Below are 17,771 nucleotides of genomic sequence, written 5' to 3' on the forward strand. Positions count from 1 at the left end.
TTCTTCAAAGGGCCTCCCTGGAGCCTGGTCCCGGCTGTGTTTGCTCAGCCAGGCTTGCGCTCTGACCAGAGGCCTGGGTGGGGACCCAGCAGCGGGCTCCTCGGAGACGCCCCCCGCGCCTGCCTGGCGGGGGCTCGGTTGGTCCCTGCAGGCCCCTCGGTGATGTGGTTTGTGGCCACTCCTGGCACGCTGGGCGAGGAGTTGCCTCGGGGGACCTAGTCCAGGGAACGGGCTGCTTTTCCGTCCTGGGAGAACAACGTGGCCACACCACAGCGCTGGGCGGCAGCTCCCTGGGGGCCGAGACCTCGCCTGCGCTTGTCACCACTGAGTTGAGACTCTGGGCATGCACAGTTTAAGTGCTGCCAGCTCCAGAGGGTACAGGAGACAGCACTGAGGCCACATCCTCTCCTTCCTGCCAGGAGCGGCCCGGGGCCACCTGGTAATCGCTACAATGAGTGAGTTCCTTAAGCCTCCAGCCCTGGGTACCACCATTTAAGTGATTTCAACTCACGGTCTTCGAATCAATTCTGACACATAGCGACCCCACAGCACAGGGTAGAACTGCCCCTGTGGGCTTCTGAGACTACAGCTCTTCGCGGAGTAGAAAGCCTCGTCTTTCTCCTGCAGAGAAGCCCATGGTTTCAAACTACTGACCTTGCAATTGGCAGCCCAACGTGTATCAACGACGCAACCAGGACTGCACTGCATGCCGCTCAGGTCTCTCGCTCACAGCACCTCGTGGTCGGTAGCCGTCTGTGAGGCTCCAGCCCTCTCAGACTTGTAGATATCAGAGCTGACAATGGCACGTCACCATTCGGTCAGTTACTGCAGTGGCTCTGACCTCCCCGGCACAGCCCATGCAGCGTCCCTGCCACCAGTGTCCAGGTCCTCTTCCTGCAAAGGCGCTTTCCAAAGTAAGAGAGCGGGGGCGCCACCCTCACTGCTAAGGAGCATTCTGATTGTCCGTCAGAGACTGCCTTTGCTCAGGAGCCTACCTGCCTCTACCTGAGCCCCAAACGTTTGCCTCGAATCATTGCACTATTGACCCTGTGCCTCACCTCACCCACCTCCACTTGCCTCAGCATCCTCATCTCCAACAGGTGTGCTGTGTTGTAAACCTGGGGGTGTGGTAAACCTGTGTAAACAAAGTCGGCCCCATGAAGCCTGTGGCATCGGGCACCCTCGCAGTGAGAGCTTGCTGTACCCCCACCCCCCTCATTTCAACATGGCTAGGAGGGGACACACCCGGCAGGCAGGCTAATGCCCCCACCCGAGGACATCACCCACCAGAACCTGTGGCTGTGCCACCTCACATGACAGAAGCCCCTGGGGTGGTTGCGTGACTCAGGCCACGTGCTCTGAAATGGGGCGTTAGCCTGCACCCTCACTCTTGTCACTCAAGTCTTCAAGAGCGGGAAACCCTCCTTAGCTAGGAGAAGAAGGGAGGCAATTGGAAGTGACATCCGAAGACTGGCAGGGACTCGCCCCAACGCAGCTGGCTGCGATGGAAGGAAGACAGGGCCATGGACCCAGGAAGGCAGTGGCTTCTAGAGGACGGGGTGACCCTCAGCTGACAGTCACAGGGCACAGGACCTCGGTCCTAAAACCACAGGGAACTGACCGCGGCCAACGGCCTGGGCGGCAGGGCCGGGTCTTCTCCAACACCTTGACCCTCTGGGATTTGTGACCAACAGAGGTCTAGGATGACATGTGCGAGGTGATATGTGTGCGTGTTCGTGGGTTGGTTCCTGAAAGAGCAGCAGAGCATGTCTGGTGACATTACACTAATGTGTTGTTTTCTTTCTTTTTAAAGGTACAGACCGGTGTCCAGGGAGCCAGGCTGAGCGGGAGAGCCCTGCCCTTGTCTCCGGTGATGGCTTGGTCCCGAGTCCAACAAGTGCCGGCACCGACTGCCAACAAACAGCTCATTGACCAGAAGAAAACCAGGACCTGCTTTCTGGACCATGATACTCGCTCCAGGTCACAAAGCACGGCCTTGTTGGGCTCCGAGGGGCCTCGGAAAGCTCACGGGAAAGGGCCCTTTCTCTTTCAGCATCATTTTCCACGAACACGCCAAGGCCTGTTGTCCGTAGTGAACGGGACTGCCCTGCAATGCGAATGCACAAAAAACCTTAGCAAAGAACCTCGGGCTGGTAGTATTCTCCCTCTGACTTGAAGGACTTTGTTCTCGGCAATTAAAACCATCCAAGAAGAAAGCAGGGCTTTTCTGTAAGGACAGAAAGGGCAGCTGTAAGATCCCTCGTAAGAGACACGTTTAAAGGAATGTATCGGTTTCTCAGCCTTGACAGGCCGGTCTGTATCTGTTCCGTGTGGCATTTTTTTCACAAACATTTATTGCCTGGCGATGTCCTTGCCTCACAGAAGACAAAACAAGAAAGTCCTTGGCAAATCCCGAAGGGAAAGGAAACCAGCGAGGTACAGCAGAACGCTTAAAAACAGCACACAAACCGACCTTCGCTGGCACGGAGTCGATTCTAACTCACAGAGACCCTGTAGGGCAGGGGAGAATTGCCCTGTGGGTTTCTGGACTTTAATTCTGCATGGGAGTAGAAAACCACTTCTCTCCCGAGACGTGGCTGGGGGCTTTGAACTGCTGACCTTGCCGTTAGCAGCTTCCCATGTAACCCACAGGGACACCAGCACCTCCATTAGCGATACACCTCACACGCACCACAGTGGACAGGAGGTATGGGGAGTCTTCCAAACCTTAGTGGAGGAACGGAACGTAAGGTAACGGGCCTTTCCCAGACTCTCCGGAGCCCCGGAACACGGGCGAGACCCCGCTCACACAGACGTGGGCCCACACGCACCACCGTGCCAGGAAAACATATGGGAGACGTGAACCGACAGACTCGGGTTAAGTCCAAGGGCTGGCAAGTCAGAACACTACAGCTACCGGCCGGCTTTGGACGTCTCCAGACCGGCCGGTAGAAAACATGTGGCAGACATTAAGCAACTTGGCAAAATTCACACTTCCACAATGAACCAAAAAAAAAAAAAGCACTTTTTTTTTTAAAATGCTGAAGAAAATAAAGCCTGACAGTCTAAAAATAGCCAATTCCATCTCTTTCCCAACCTTTCCCGCTGAGCCTAGAATGGGTAAGCGGAGAGCCCCGGGCCCCTCGAGAAGCAGTAACAGGCCGTTAACACAAGACCAATGCCACCATCGAGTCAGGCAAGACTCACAGGGTACAAGTGGCCCTGTGGTTTCCAAGGCAGCAACCCTCTACAGGAATAGAAGGCCTGCTCTTTTTCCCACAGATGGGCGGGGCTTCTGAACTGCTGATCTCAGTTCCCAGTCCAAACAAAGCATAACCCACTGCTCCACCTGCAGGCTCGTGAACTCAGTCAAATGGACCGGCAGAGATCAGGAGGGCTGCTAACTAACAGAAGGTCCACAATTTGGGTGTCTTTTTTTGTTTTTTAACTGTTACATTGGTACTTGGGAGAAGTGCAGGCGGGATGCTCCCTACCAGGCCAGGGTGGTGAAATGCCACTTGTATTTTTGGCGATGTTGTCAGGAGGCACCACCTCCCGGAGGACACCGTGCTCGGTGAGGTGAAGGGGCAGCGACACGGCTGCCACAGAGGCCGCCACAGGGGTTCACACGGAAGAACCACGTGTGTCCTTCTGCTGCACACAGTCGCTGTGAGTCCAGACTCAGTCAACAGCCCCGAACATCCACAGCAAATCATCCTAACTGGACGCGAAAAACAATGAAGCTTACAAAAAAGACGTGCAGACAGATAAAAAGATCGAAGCTCTGCGGGCCCACTAGTCTTTCATAGGTAACAGTACCTGGACTTCCACACTGCTGGGCAGTGCAACGAGCTCTCACGCGCAAAAAGATGGGGCTCTGAGGCCACCCAGCAGCGCCTGGGAAGGGAGGCCTGGTGATCTACTCCAAACACCGGTTTCAAACGCCCGATAGGCACAGTTCTTCTCTTCAGCACAGCGGGTCGCCGTGAGCTGGAACCAAAGCAACTGGCTTTGACATTAAAACGTTATCATGAGGGAATCAGTGTGGAAATAGCTTACACAACAAGCTAAGGACAAGTTGGCAGAATTGTCCATGGACCCGAAATGGCAAGTGAGACTCTCACAGCTAAGTCATCACGGCTCACGGCGACCCTTGAAGAGAGCAGAAGTCATCGCTCCCGTGGGTTTCCAAGGCTGTAACTTGTTGTGGGAGTGGAGTGGCTGGTGGGGTCGAACCGCTGACCTTGTGCTTAGCTTCCACTCTGCCAGCAGGGCTCCTTTCAGCAACACACACACACACAGACAGACAGACAGACAGACGGAGGAACCTGGTGACAGCGCGACACTCACATATATTTGATTCCTCCTGTATCTCTGGAACAAGTTGTACATGATGGAGCCTGCGTGGAGCTCGGTCAGAGTGGCCATGTCGTCCACGCCCGCCTCGTTCGCCGGGTGCATGGCGGTCACCTTCTGGTGCGTGATTGTGCTCTGCTTGTAAGTGAAGACCTACAGGAGGACAGAAACGCAGCAGTCAGTTGCCTGCAGTCAACAACTCTCCACGCTGCGCCCCAAGGTGACAACCCAATGGCAGCAGCAGGATCCAGAACAGACCCCTGCCATCAATACACAGAGCTCTTCCTGCTGCTTATCTGTTTGAAAGGCACCGATTATTGAAACAGTAACTCTTAGACCCTTGGAAACACACAGTGACTCTATAGGACAGGGCAGGACAGGCCCCGAGGGCTTCCTGCAAATCTTTTCCAGACGTAGAAAGCCTCACATTTGTCCCTAAGAGTGAATGGGAGCTTTGAACTGCTGACCTTGCAGTTTAAGTAACCCACTCGCTCAAGAAAACCATGATGCCACCAGGGCTCCTTAGAACTCACAGACACTATAAAACTAAGTTGACTTCTCGGTTTCCTCGCTCGATGGAAACTGGTCAGTGTTATGAAACGGTTTCATGTTTTTAGATCTGGTCTCGCTTTTTAGGGGCAGAAGAGGTATTTCAAAGCTTCCCAATAAACTTTTTCCACCTGAAGAAATATCACATACACTCGATGTGCAGGAAGGTTTGCTAGGTAGTCTAGCTTAGGGACTGGGGTGTCCATTACGCATGCTCAGAGGTCTGAGCTGCAGGCTCCTGAGGGAGTGGTACACTGAATGCTCAGAGGTTCAGGTTTCTGGCCAGGAAGGGGAGGTACACCTGGGTGGGTGCTGTACCTGGATTGGCCCACCTAGGCCAGGTGAATTCAATTCAGCCAATGGGGTCATCCACCACACCTCCCCGCGGAATAATTGAGAAGGCAGGAGCCTGGAGCTGACAGCGTGACTTTCAGAGCAGCTTCGAGGGAGCCTGCACGGGGTAAGGAGCCCTGCGGTGCATGTGTGAACCTGAAACAACTTCTCTCATAAAACTCATCTGGATCACACACCAGGCTTCGGCGTGAGTTCTTTCTCGCGCAGAGCCAAAGACCGAGGTAGATCGCTACCCCGAGAGATCCAACAGTTTGGAAATTAGCCTCACACAATCTTCCCTCCCATCTGAGATACAAAGAACCTGTGTGATCCTTTGGCAGCTCGATGCTGCTCCTAATTTTAAAGCAGAATCGGCTTCCTGCTTGGCCTGACAGCCCGTCTTCCTGACAACCCAACTCCAGCCGCGTACAGGGGGCTTCCCCAAAGTCCAGGCACAAAGGAAACCAAAAGGGGAAGGGGTTTCCCACAAATTGGTTGAAGCCTTCCCCCGCCCCACCAGGAAATAATTCCGATTTTGTAAGGTCGATCATCGAGTTGAACATGTACCAGTGTAATAAACACATTGCTTTTTAAAAACCTCAGTTGAGTTGGTACAGGGAGAACCATTTCAAGTTCAGCTCGGCCTGTCCAGTGCACAAAGCTGAATGAGCGACACACGCCGGCACACATTCTTGCCACCCCCTCCTTTTCCTGCTCCCCCAGCTGCCCCTCCATCATCCCCGATAGTAACAATCTTCAACAGGAACTCCAGACTTACTCGAGTAGCGAGTTCTAATTTTCTACGTGTGTCACCACCATCCTTTAAAATCAGAAGCAAATAGCAAAACACCAAGACACAAAAATACCAAGCACTAAATCGCATGAAAAACACGCATCCTTCACGTACACACACACAGGCAAAACAACTTTCTGGAATAATTGCTCCAGAAACCTTTGGCAATGTAAAAATATCTGCCAGTTGCCCTAGAGAGTAAAAAGTCCGGGCAATTCCCCTTGTGATAAACAGTTGACTGACCAACAACTCCCCACCCCCACCCTCTGCAGAAAACCAAAAATATAAAATCTCACTGCCGTCGCGTCAATTCCGACTCATAGTGAGCAGCTCTGGTAATCGCTGAAACTCTTCACGGGCGCAGAACGCCTCATCTTTCTCCTGTAGAGCAGCGGGTAGGTTTGAACGGCTGACCCTCCATCAGCAAGCCAGAGGTTAGCCGCTGACCCAGCTGGACTTCTCCCCACTTGAGCCAAATCACCATCATCAGGCTCTTCATGTGTAACACATACACCATGGAAAAGGTCTCCAGCCAGCGGGCACCTGCTCCGACTTACCTGCCAGTGCAGCTGAAAGACACGCCACGAGCCTTGCTCATAACCCGGGGGTCAGCCTGCAAGGTGTTTACTGCAGAAGCTCTGCCCGCCAGACTGGTTTCCATCAGCCATTAAAGGGGGGCTGTGTCCTTTAACTGCAGAAGCATTCCTGCCACACCAGGCCTGAAAAACTGCTCCCGGGCAAGACTGGGACCCACCCATCTCTTCAAGGGTCAGCCACCTCCCCAGCTGCTTCCTGGGGAGAACTGCCAGCCCTGGCCCGCCCTGCCCGGCGGCGTGGCCAACTGCCCCATGTGAACCTGGGCAGGGCAGGGAGCCGGGGTCAGGAGGGAAGGCAGGGTGGGGTGCTTGGTCCAGGCTGACCTCGTTTTAAAGGAAAAGAGTGCAGAAACACCACACACAGCCCCTGCCCCCTCTCTCTGGTTGAAATTCACACAACAGTTGTTGTTGGGGGCCCTCTGAACAGCAGAACCAAACAGCGATGCATCCTGCCCCACCCCACAGCCCTGGCTGTGCGCTCTGCCGTCTTTGAGGTTCTATAGTTTCTCTGCTGCATCTCTCTGGGTTCCGATAGCCATTGCAACGGATAGAAGTACAATCCACTCAAGACAAAATTCACTCTTAAAGAGTTTCTTAACGAAGTCGACAAGTTGTAATATCGGTGAGAGATGCTCAGGGTTGAGTTGTTCATCAGGACGAGCCCCAAAGTTTCAGGTCTGCCATTAAATGCCCAAAGGGGCATACCACTCAGTGGTCTTTCTCCATCCTAGGAATTCCACTCAAGTTCTCCTTGGGTCAGCAAACCCAGCTCCCTGAATTAAGTGCCCACAGGCACCCCACCCCAATAAACCCTAGCCCGAAGGCACTCAGCACCACATCCCCAGGTCAGCAAGCTCAACTTCCCTATTTAAGTGCCCAGGGGCACCCGACTCCACAAGCCAGCGTCCTGCATAAAAGTACTCAGCTTCCCTTGCCCCGAGGTTGGGAAGCCCATCACTGTTCCGTGCTCTGACTCCTGGTTCTGTTGCTGCTCCTCTGATGTCACAGCTGCCTCTGGATCCAGGAGGTTCACTGTGCAGGGTTCTCGGGCCCAGAGGACTTGCTCCATTCCTGGCTCTTGCTAGTAATGAGACCCCTCCCCTCCTGCTCCTCAGAAGGCTCACTTTACACACAGCAGGATGCTACCCCCCAGGGAATCCTGCTCCCAATTATTCACAGGAGTATCCTATCAGTATCTTCCCTCCACCTTCTTACTTGACTCCCGCAGGGCAAGGTTGTTTGGTGGGAGTTAGAGACCTTGGCTAGAAAAGCCACATTAAATGAGCATAATTCACTGCCTGTACCCTGATTGAGCACATTGTTGCAACCGCTGACTCACCCATCTCTTCCAGGGTCCTCCTTTCTTTTACTTTACCAAGCATGATGCCCTTTTCCAGTGACAGGCTCCTCCTGATCACACAGCCAACGTATGTGAGGCAGTCTCTCCAATCTCCATACTGAATAAACCACCAGCCTTCTTAAAGCAAACTGCTAGGCAGAGCACCAGCAATGTCCTACAACCAGCACCCCCTCTCCAGACATCTCCCCAGCCCGAAGAACATCCCAAAGCCCCAGAGAACACCCCAAACCCACTGAGGGTGCACCCTGCCCCATTCTCCCGGGGACCACAATCTATTCCGTTCTTGTGGTTGTTTTAGATGGTCCAAAGAACAGCACTTCTACAGCATGGGGCGTAGTGTCTGGAAGCTTACACACAGCCTGTCTTGTGAGGGTCAGCCATGCTTAGCATGTCTTGGTTTTACAGACTAATAATACGGCATTGTAGGTAAAAGGGGCCCTGGTGGCATAGTGGTTATAGGTTTGGCGACAACTGCAAGTCAGCAGTTCAAAACCACCAGCCACCCTTTAAGGAGAAAGCTGAGGCTTTCTACTCCTGTAAAAAGTTAAGTCTTGGAAACCCACAGGGACCGTTCTACTCTGTCCTACACGGTCACTCCGAGTAAGACTAGCACCTGGAGAAGGTCATCGTGCTTGGTCAAGGAAAGGGGCAGCAAAAAAAGAGGAAGGCTCTCAGAGAGATGGGGCGACAGAGTGCCTGCAACAATGGGATCAAACGTATTAATACTTGTGAGTGCAGGCCTGGGCTTGTTTTGTTCTGTTGTGCCTAAGGTAACTGTGAGTTGGCACCAACCAACGACAACATGCAAATAGTGTGTGTGTAACACGAAGAGAGGGGATTGGTCAGTTTTGTTCCCATCACCCTGACTAAAAGGATGAGTCTTCTTGAAGCAGCAGCAGAGAAAGCACGCCCAGGCCCATCAGAAGAGCACATTCCAGATCTGCCTGAAGTGGTGAGGCTGAGACCAGAGGCACAGAGACTATGGGACGGAGCAAGAGGGGCAGAACTTAGACTTTGGGACTGGGGAAGGACAGGCTGCTTTCCAGGCGCACAGAGGCAGAAGCCAAGGGACCGGGTGGCTGAGACTGAGGACAGAGAGGGATTTGGCAGCTGGGGGGTTGAGCAGAGGGGTTGCTGTGGACCAACAACTGTACCCTTACTGTTTACTGATCCTGACTTGTGGTCACCTACTGAATTCTGGTAAAGGGGCAAAAACAAAAACAAAAAAAAATGAAGACCTTCAAGGGAATGGATTGACACTGTGGCTGCAGCAATGGGCTCAAGCATAGGAACCATTGTGAGGATCCCACAGGGCCGGGCAGTGTTTCGTTCTGTTGTGTATAACGCTTTTTGGTGTGCATACTATATGACGCTTCTGTCATGCATATAGTAGTGCCCCACTCCTGGTACCATGTGTTAGTTGGGGTTGAGAAGAGAAACGAATTCATAGATACTGAGATAAGAGAGAGCTTTATGTACAAGAGCAACTGAGCCTTGAGAAAACAGCCCAACCCAGTCCAGATCCAGTCCTTAAATCCGATAGTAGCCCAAATGTCCGATCCCAATCTATAAAGTTCCTTCTGATTCCCTTCGAGACATTACTGATGATGAGCCTGATGGAGCTATGCTGATGCTGCCCAAGCCCTGGGAGCTGGAGGAGCCACGTGGAGACCCCTGCCAGCGCTGAGATGCTCATGGCACTCGATGGCACCTAATGAAACACTGACTTCCCCTATGAACCCCATGAATTATAAGTATACTATACACAGTACACATGTTGTGTGCTCTGTGGACACTGCAGTGACTGCTCGAACACGGTCCTGATGCAGAGTGATGTGGAAGGAAGAGATAAAGGAGGATGGGCGCTGGGGGCTTGTCTGTCCGTGCCTTGTGGCAACAAGGAGGTCAGAGGTGGTCAGCGATGGTCCCCAATGTTTATTCTCGACAGCCTGATCCTGCGTCATCTTCATTTTGCTGGGGTGTCTGGATCCACTGTAGTGGTTTGTGTGTCAACACATCTCGCTGAGGGCTTCCCTGTGCGTGCAGACTGTTGGGCTCACCAGCCACGAGATGACTGGGCACATCTGCTGCACAAGACCACTCAAGTGTTGAAAGCAAGGACGTTACTTTGAGGATTCGGGTGTGACTGACACAAGCCACGGTATCTTCAGTTGCCTCGTGTATGTGTGAAAATTGGACACTGAATAAGGAAGGATCGTGTCTGAATTGTGCTGCTGGTGAACATTGAAGATACCCACGGACTAATGTAGGGGCAGTGAATTACGGAATATGGCTCTTCGGGCCCAAGTCTCTAACCCCCACTAAACCTTTCCCTGCAGGCGTCTGGTAAGGAAGAGGGGGAAAGAGGCTGATAAGAGTAATTGGGTCTAGGAGTAATTGAGACTAGGATTCCCTAGAGTGGCGCCCTGCTGTGCATAAACAGGCCTCTGAGAAGCAGGAGGAAGGAAGTCATTACTAGCAAGAGGCAGGAGTGGAGCACATCCTCTGGACCCGTGATCCCTGCACAGTGAATCTCCTGGATCCAGAGGACATCTAAACCATCAGCGGAGCAGCAACAGAACCAGGAGCCATGCAACAGAGTGACGGGCTTCCCCACCCACAGAGCAATTAAGCTGAGTGCTTTGGACAGCAGGAGCTGAATGCCTTTGGGCTGAGGTTTGCTACAGCAGCGTGCCTCTGGGCACTTCGTGCAGGGACCTGGGCTAGCAGGCCCTAGGAGCTTGAGCTGGATGCCTCCGGGCTGAGACTTTGCAGAGTGGTATGCCCCTGTGGGTGTGTATTAGCAGGTCTGGAACGTTGTAACCTGTCCTGGTGAGCAACTACCCTGCACGTTTCTCACTGGCGTGACAATCTGTTAACTTCCTCGATGAACCCTTTAACCATAAATTCGGCCTGTGGGTCTCTGTGTAGCCATTGCAACAGATAGTAGACACTAAAGAGAGAAATGACAGAAGATGAATTAAGGCAAGGCAACTGGCACAAGCACAAACAAATCTGTCTTGGAAGTACAGCCAGAGAGTCCCTTGGGAGCAAGGATGGTGAGACTTCGTCTGACGTATCCTGTGCGTGTCGTCAGTAGAGACCAGACCCTGGAAAGAGCATCAGGCTCGGCACAGTAGTGCAGTGTGGCAGTTACATCATTTCATGTCAACCTGATATAGAGACATGTAGGGGTGGAGCCTAGCCTGTTACATCACAGCCTCCTTGTGGGTGTGGCCTTCTCATAAGGAGGGTCCTGGGAACTGCCGCTTCTCTCTGCCTTCCCCTTCCTGTTGAGCCACAATGAGGCCCGCAAGCCTGCGAGGCGGCCACCACCATTGGATCCAAATGCTCTGCACCCACCAGTCTGGGATCTCTCCGCATTCTGCATCCTTGCACGTGGCTGCCCGCTGAGTCTGAAGAGGAACTTAGGGGCTAGAATCGGAATGATGGACTTGATCTGGACTGGGCTGGGAGGTTTGTGTGACATACAATTACTTCTTGATATAAAGCTCTCTCTCACACATCTCTGAGTGTCACGGATGCGTTTCTCCAGGCAACAGCAGGTGAACTTGAGAAAGGTCACCAGGACACCAACGATGTGCAGCTGCAGCAGTGAGCTGAACCACAAGGATTGTGAGGATGGAGCGGGACCGGACGTCAGAAGAGACCCGGAAACTACTTGCTTTTCAAGGTGGACAGGAAGTGCGGTAGTTACGTAATCTGGTGTCAATTTGAGAGGATTACGAGTGAAGGGGTGGAGTCTGGCCTGTCAATCAAGATATACCAATGAGGCCATGGTGTGGGCATGGCCTCCTGAGAATTCTGGGAACTCCTGTATTTCCTCCTTGGAGGCGGGAGACACCTCTCTCTCTCTGCTCAGTCCCTGTGAGACATCCTAGCTGACAAGAAACTCCCTAGGCTCACTCCCTGAGATGCTCTGACAAGACACATGGCACTACACTGACAGACCCCATGTCCTGGGAACTGGAGAAGCCACATGGAGACCCCTGACAGCGCTGAGATGCTTACAACGCCACTGGATCCAAAGACTTTCTACCCACTGGCCTGTGATCATCCTGCATTCGGCATCATTGCATGCGTTTCATGAGTCTGAAGAGGACTTTACAGATTGGTACCAGATATATGGGCTAACATAGGACTTATGGGTTCGGACTGGACCGGGTTGGGAGGCTTTCGGAATGTACAATTACCCTTTATATAAAACTCTCATACACGTGAGTTTCTATGGATTTGTTTCTCTAGTTTACCCGACTGACACCGGAGAGATATGTTGATACTGCCTACCTCTGAAGGGCGGTGAACAGGCAGAATCCAGGGGAGGTAAAAGTCGGGAGAGATGCCCTCAGGAGCTGGGGGAGTACAGCGGGAGGCGATGGGGGCATGGGCAGAAGCTGGGCCTGAGGAGGCAGGAGCAGGCTGCAGGTGAACTTCTCAGGGGTCCAGTGTTCACCGCGACCTTGAGACCTTGACCTGTGAAGATGGCTCCAGATGTAACCTCCTCCCCCTTCATTTTTTCCCACAGATCCTGCAGGCTTGTTGAGACTTTCCCAGAATATACACATTGTTTCTTACAGGACCTCTCCTGGGTTTGGTCTCTTTCTTCCTCTCTCTCATTTTCTGGCTCGTTAATTTATGAATGAAAACCACAATTAGCAACGGGGTGAAGAGACACCTGCCTTGCCACCCGGGGCAAAAATGAGCAGGCAGCCAGCCACGAGCTGGCACCAACTTCGCCACGCTGGAGCCACGAGCCCCTAAGCCGCCAAGCACCCTTCAAATGCCAGCTCCTGCTCCCTCACACCATGCGAATGCACCACGCGCCCTACATCCACCCCCACCCCCAAAAGAATGAAGGGCAGGCAGAGTGGCCCAGGGCCAAGCACCCTTCAAAAAGGCAGCTCTTCCTCCATTTCCCCAGTTGTTCCTTTTTACTAAATTATCTGAGGTCTGCCGAGACTGTCGGGTAAGCTGTCGGTGACACAAGGTCTGTGGTTCACCCACAGGCCACTGCGGGAAGAAGATGGGGCTGCCTGGTCCTGGGAAGATGGGCTCCCTCTACAGGTCAGAACTGGCTCCGCAGCAGTGGCAATGGGTAGAGAGGACAGGGCTTGAAGGAGCTGAGGGGCGAAGGAAGCCCCGCCAGAACTGCCCCGCAGGCCAGTCCATTCCGGCTCTCAGGGACCCCGTGGAGCCGAGCAGGCCTGCTCCCTAGGGTGTTTGAGGTGGCCCATCTTTCCGGGAACAGCCAGCCCCCTCTTCCATCACTGCAGCAAAAGGGAAGGTGTGCAATCCAGGTACGGTGCTAGATCCCGTTCATCCACTGCAGGATCTTTGCACAGGCTCCTGGCTTGTGGTCTGATGACCTTACAGCCCCTCAGAGAGCTGGGGCACTGTGGTAAGTCAAAGGGCTCCTCCTTTAGGTTGCCTCGGGGGTGGGGGGGAGTAATAGGGCTCTGCAGTACCAGAGAGGCTGGAGGTTCAAATCCACCTCGAGGTGCTTAGAAAGAAAGGCCTGGTGAACCACTTCTGAGAAAACCTTATGCTGCACAGTATACTTGGATGCACATGGGACACTCCGAGTCAGAAGGGGCTCAGAGCGACTTGAAGCATTTACAGCCCCGGTGGGGGGGGGGGGGCGGCGGCAGGGGGATGAGAAGGAAGAGGAGCCCTAACACCTGTGCTGGGGGCTGGGGCAGCGGCTCCTCCCAGGTAGTCTAGGAATCAGCCAGGCCACGCCCAAGGAAGCTGCACGTGTTAAGGGGGGCTTGCACAAAGCTGGGGACTCTGTGAGGGGTCTCATGGCCTTGCCCTGGCGCTCGGACTCGGCCCTGCAGGAACCAAACTCCTTATAAGCAGCCCCGGGGGGTCAGGTGCTTGACCCAGTCCAGTCCAACTCAGCAAGCCTGAAGGACAGAGTGGAACTGACCCTGAGACAGTTCATTTGTTGTTGCTTCAGAGACAAAAGATGAAAGAGGAACTATCACCACAATGTGCAATTCAATAGACTCGAAACCTGGAGACAGAACAAGGTGCTGCCCCGAGACTACAGGGGCAGAGCACAGGGCTGGCTTCCCGGACCACAGAGGCAGAGGCCAAGGGACCACGAGACGTGAGACGCAGAACCAGAGAGAGACTTGGCTGCTGGCTCAGCAGACCAATGACTGTTTCCTTACTGATTACTGATCCTGACTGGTGGTAACATTTGAACTTCCCTCACCACTCACTCCTGGACATCGGGCCCATTGGGCCTCATACAGAGCAACCCTAAAGGCGGGGCAGAGCCCCCACCCCCACCACAGTCTTGGGTTTCCAAGATTGTAACTTTATGGGAGTAAAAAGCCACGCCTTTCTCCCTTAGAGTAGCTAGTACTCCTGAACTGCTGACCTTGGAAGTCGTTATTAGCCAGCCAACAAGTAACCCCTCACTCCCCTATCAAAGCACTTTCATCGTCAATACTGTCTGTGAGTTCTGGGGGCCACGGCCGATGAAGCCCTTAGCCCAGCGGAGAGGCAGAGCGCCCTGGGGGGTCGGTCAGGCTGTGTCCAGACAGGGTCAAGAAGGCTGCAACTCGGAGGCCAGTCTGACCTCGGCCCAGTGGCAACAGAGAAGCCGGAGGAGGTGGGTCAGATGTGGCCTGCAGGCCGTGAGTTCAGGGTGGCAGGAGTGGGTGCTCGGGATCTCACACACCAAGGTTAAGGTCCTCGCTGTCACCCTGCGCCACCGGCTCCAGGATGTGATTGTGGGGGGGCCTGAGGACAGGGCACTCCCTCAAGGGGTGTGATCTCTGACAACGGCCAGGGAGTCTCCAGTGACCTCAAAGTGAAAGGTTTCCCCCAGAAGGGCTTAAAAACACACAAACCAGACTCCCCAGGGTTGGCAGGTGTGGGGGTGACATCTAGTTTGGTCTTCAGGTTTTCCAAGGACTGTCCACCATGTTCCCCGACGTACTAAGCGTGATGATGGTTGACCAATACAAGGCAGACACCTAACACCTCACATGAGAACTGTGGAAATGGCAGGTGTCTTGTCGCCTCTGGGTTGACCCCAAATGCGCAGATTCACAGCCATAAAGTCGCCTCTGGCTCATGGTGACCCTGCAGGACGGGGAACTGCCCCTGTTGGTTTCTGAGACTGTAACTCTTTAGGGGAGCAGAAAGCCCTGTCTTTCCCCTGTGGAGCAGCTGGTGGTTTTGAACTGACCTGGATGTTAACAGCCCACCACATAGCCACGATGCCACTGAAGCTCCCCCCACCACACACAGAAGGGATATTGCAAATACCCACATCTTGCTGCGTGGTCATCGGACGGAGCAGGGGCAGAATCTAGCTCTCGGCCAAGAGAGGCACTTGGATGAGAACTGGTGACCACAGGCAGCTGATCCTGCCCTGCCTGGACGGAGGGCGTTGCAACCCCTTGAGGTGGCTGTCCCACCCCGCCCTTCCTCCCTTCTTCCTCCGCTGCTTCTCCACCCTCTGAATCCGGAGGACTTCCAATGTTTTATCCCACACTTCCCAGGATCCCACAGGCCCTTCACCCTGCCTTCCTTCCTCAGCCGACCAAGCCCTTCCTGGTCCCGGCCTCTTCCTGGTCTCCCCCAACGTCCTCTCTCAAAGCACCTTGAACACAACCCTGTCTGACCTCACAGCACAGGGAGTTCTATGGTGGCTTCGGCATCGCGACCTGTCTGCTGCTCAAGACCTCTCTGGAAGTATAAATGGCTCGAGGTGTTGTTGCTTTGACGATTCACACAGGCTTGACCCACAGCATGACATCTGCAATCACCCCAGATGCATGGGAAAGCTGGGCAGGGAATCCCCACAGCTGGACCGACGGGTACCATCACGACACTCAAAGAAAGAGGGGTGATGCCAGGGATTTCATCTTGCGTGGACCCGCGTCAATGCTCCCGGAAACAGCAGTCGAGATCGAAGGACGCATTGCTTTGGGTATCTCTGCCTGCCAAGACCTCTTTTCAGTATTGAGAAGCAAGATGTTACACTGAGGACAAAGGTGCAGCTGACCCCAGTCAGGTATTTTCAACGCCTCATATGCGTGTGAAATTGGATATTGAGGGCTCAAGTAGAAAATGCTTTTAAGATGATGATGGCAACAAAATGACAATGTGTTTGACACCAGGTATGTATGTACTGTGGTAAGAGCTGTATGAGCCCCCAATAATATTATTTTTTAATTGGAGATTGAATAAGGAAGGCCAAAGAGCATACACATTTCAATTATGGTGCGGGAGAAGAATATTGGAAGTACCATGAACGGCTAAAAGAACAGACAAGCCTGTTTTGGAAGAAGTGTGGTCGTTAGAAGTCAGGATGGTGAGACTTCAGACCTATCTTACAGACTCTGGATATGTTATCAGGAGAGATCAGTCCCTGGAGAAGGACATCCTGCTTGGTCCAGTGGAGGGGGGTGAGGGCAGGGGCTGCAACAATGGGCTCAAGCGTAGCAACAATTGGGAGGATGGTGCAAGCCTGGGCAGTGTTTGAACTATGGTGCTCAGGAAGAAAAACGAAAGGACCACGGATTGACAGAAGGACAGACAGACACGACTGAAGAAGTGCGGCTTGAACGCCCCATAGAAGCAGGGATGCTGTGTTAGTCTGCGTTCTTTATAGAAACAAATCCGTAGAAACTCATGTATGAGAGTTTTACATAAAGGTTAAGTGCGCATCAAGAAAACATCCCAACCCAGTGCTGCCCAAGCCCACAAGTCCAACATTAACCTATATGTCCGACACCAATCCACAAAGTCCTCCTCCATCTCACAAAACAGACACAATAATTCCGACTGTGGGAGGAAAGCCGAGTCAGCGAATGTGTAAGTGTCTCAGTGCTGGCGGGGGGGTCTCCCCACAGGTGCACCAGCACCCAGGGCTGCACCTGGGTAGGTCCATGTGGCTTCTCTTTGGGGATGTCTTGCAGGAAGTCAGCCTTGCCAGCTGAAGCAGGGAACTGCTAAGGCAGCTGCACCCTGGTGTGACCATCACAAAGCAAGAGGCCCAAAGGATAGAAAGGCAAGGCTCACTGAGCCATTTATCCCCCTGCCTTTCAATTAACTCCAGGTTGGCACAGGTTGGCACAATAAACTAACTACCTCAGATGCTAAGGCTTCGTCTCACGTACTTCGGACATGTTCCCTGGCCATCTAAGTCAGATGAACACATTTCCAAAGAGCTGAGTAAGGGTTGGAGATCCTGCCCCCACCCCTAGAGTACGCCAGTCGAACCTCACAACAAGACCAATGTCAGACTGCTCTCTGGGGCTGTCAGTTGGAGCAACTGCTCCAGGGAGAGCCAGTGGTCAATTGGACTCAAATGTGTGGTCCAGGAACCGGGAGAGGGGCCCAGCCCCTAGAGATAAGAGGGGCGGTCAGAGAAGAGAGCCACTCTGTGGACCGAGGACTGGTGCTCACCCCCACACCATGTGCTCTGGCAAGTCCAGCCACCACTGCTGGTAGAAATCCACCAAGATATCCAGTCGGCCGACCAGGGCTTAGTTTGTGCTTCAGTCAGTCCAAAGAAGACACCTTGCAGGACTGCAACCAACTGCTTACAGAGGAAGAAGTGCTTGGCATCGTGGGTTACCAGGTGGGCTGCTGAGCGCCAATTCAGTGCTTCTAAACCACCAGTCACTCCTCAGGAGAAAGACGAGACTTTCTACTCCCCTAAAGAGCTACAGTCTCGGAAACCCAGAGGGACTGTTCTACCCTGGCCTATAGGGTCGCTATGAGTCGGAATCGCCTC

At 53.5% G+C, this 17,771-nt stretch overlaps 1 protein-coding gene across 1 annotated transcript in view; it reads right to left on the reverse strand.

Moving 5' to 3' along the window:
* The window catches only part of MYO10 (myosin X), a 195,709-nt gene that overhangs the window by 110,561 nt on the left and 67,377 nt on the right, over positions 1-17,771 (reverse strand). The window contains exon 3 of the mRNA XM_075540884.1: positions 4,351-4,509. Within this exon, the coding sequence (XP_075396999.1) occupies positions 4,351-4,509 (159 nt within the window). The remainder of the gene's footprint in view (positions 1-4,350; positions 4,510-17,771) is intronic.

This window comes from Tenrec ecaudatus, chromosome 2 (assembly GCF_050624435.1).
Source record: "Tenrec ecaudatus isolate mTenEca1 chromosome 2, mTenEca1.hap1, whole genome shotgun sequence".
Lineage (NCBI taxonomy): Eukaryota > Metazoa > Chordata > Mammalia > Afrosoricida > Tenrecidae > Tenrec > Tenrec ecaudatus.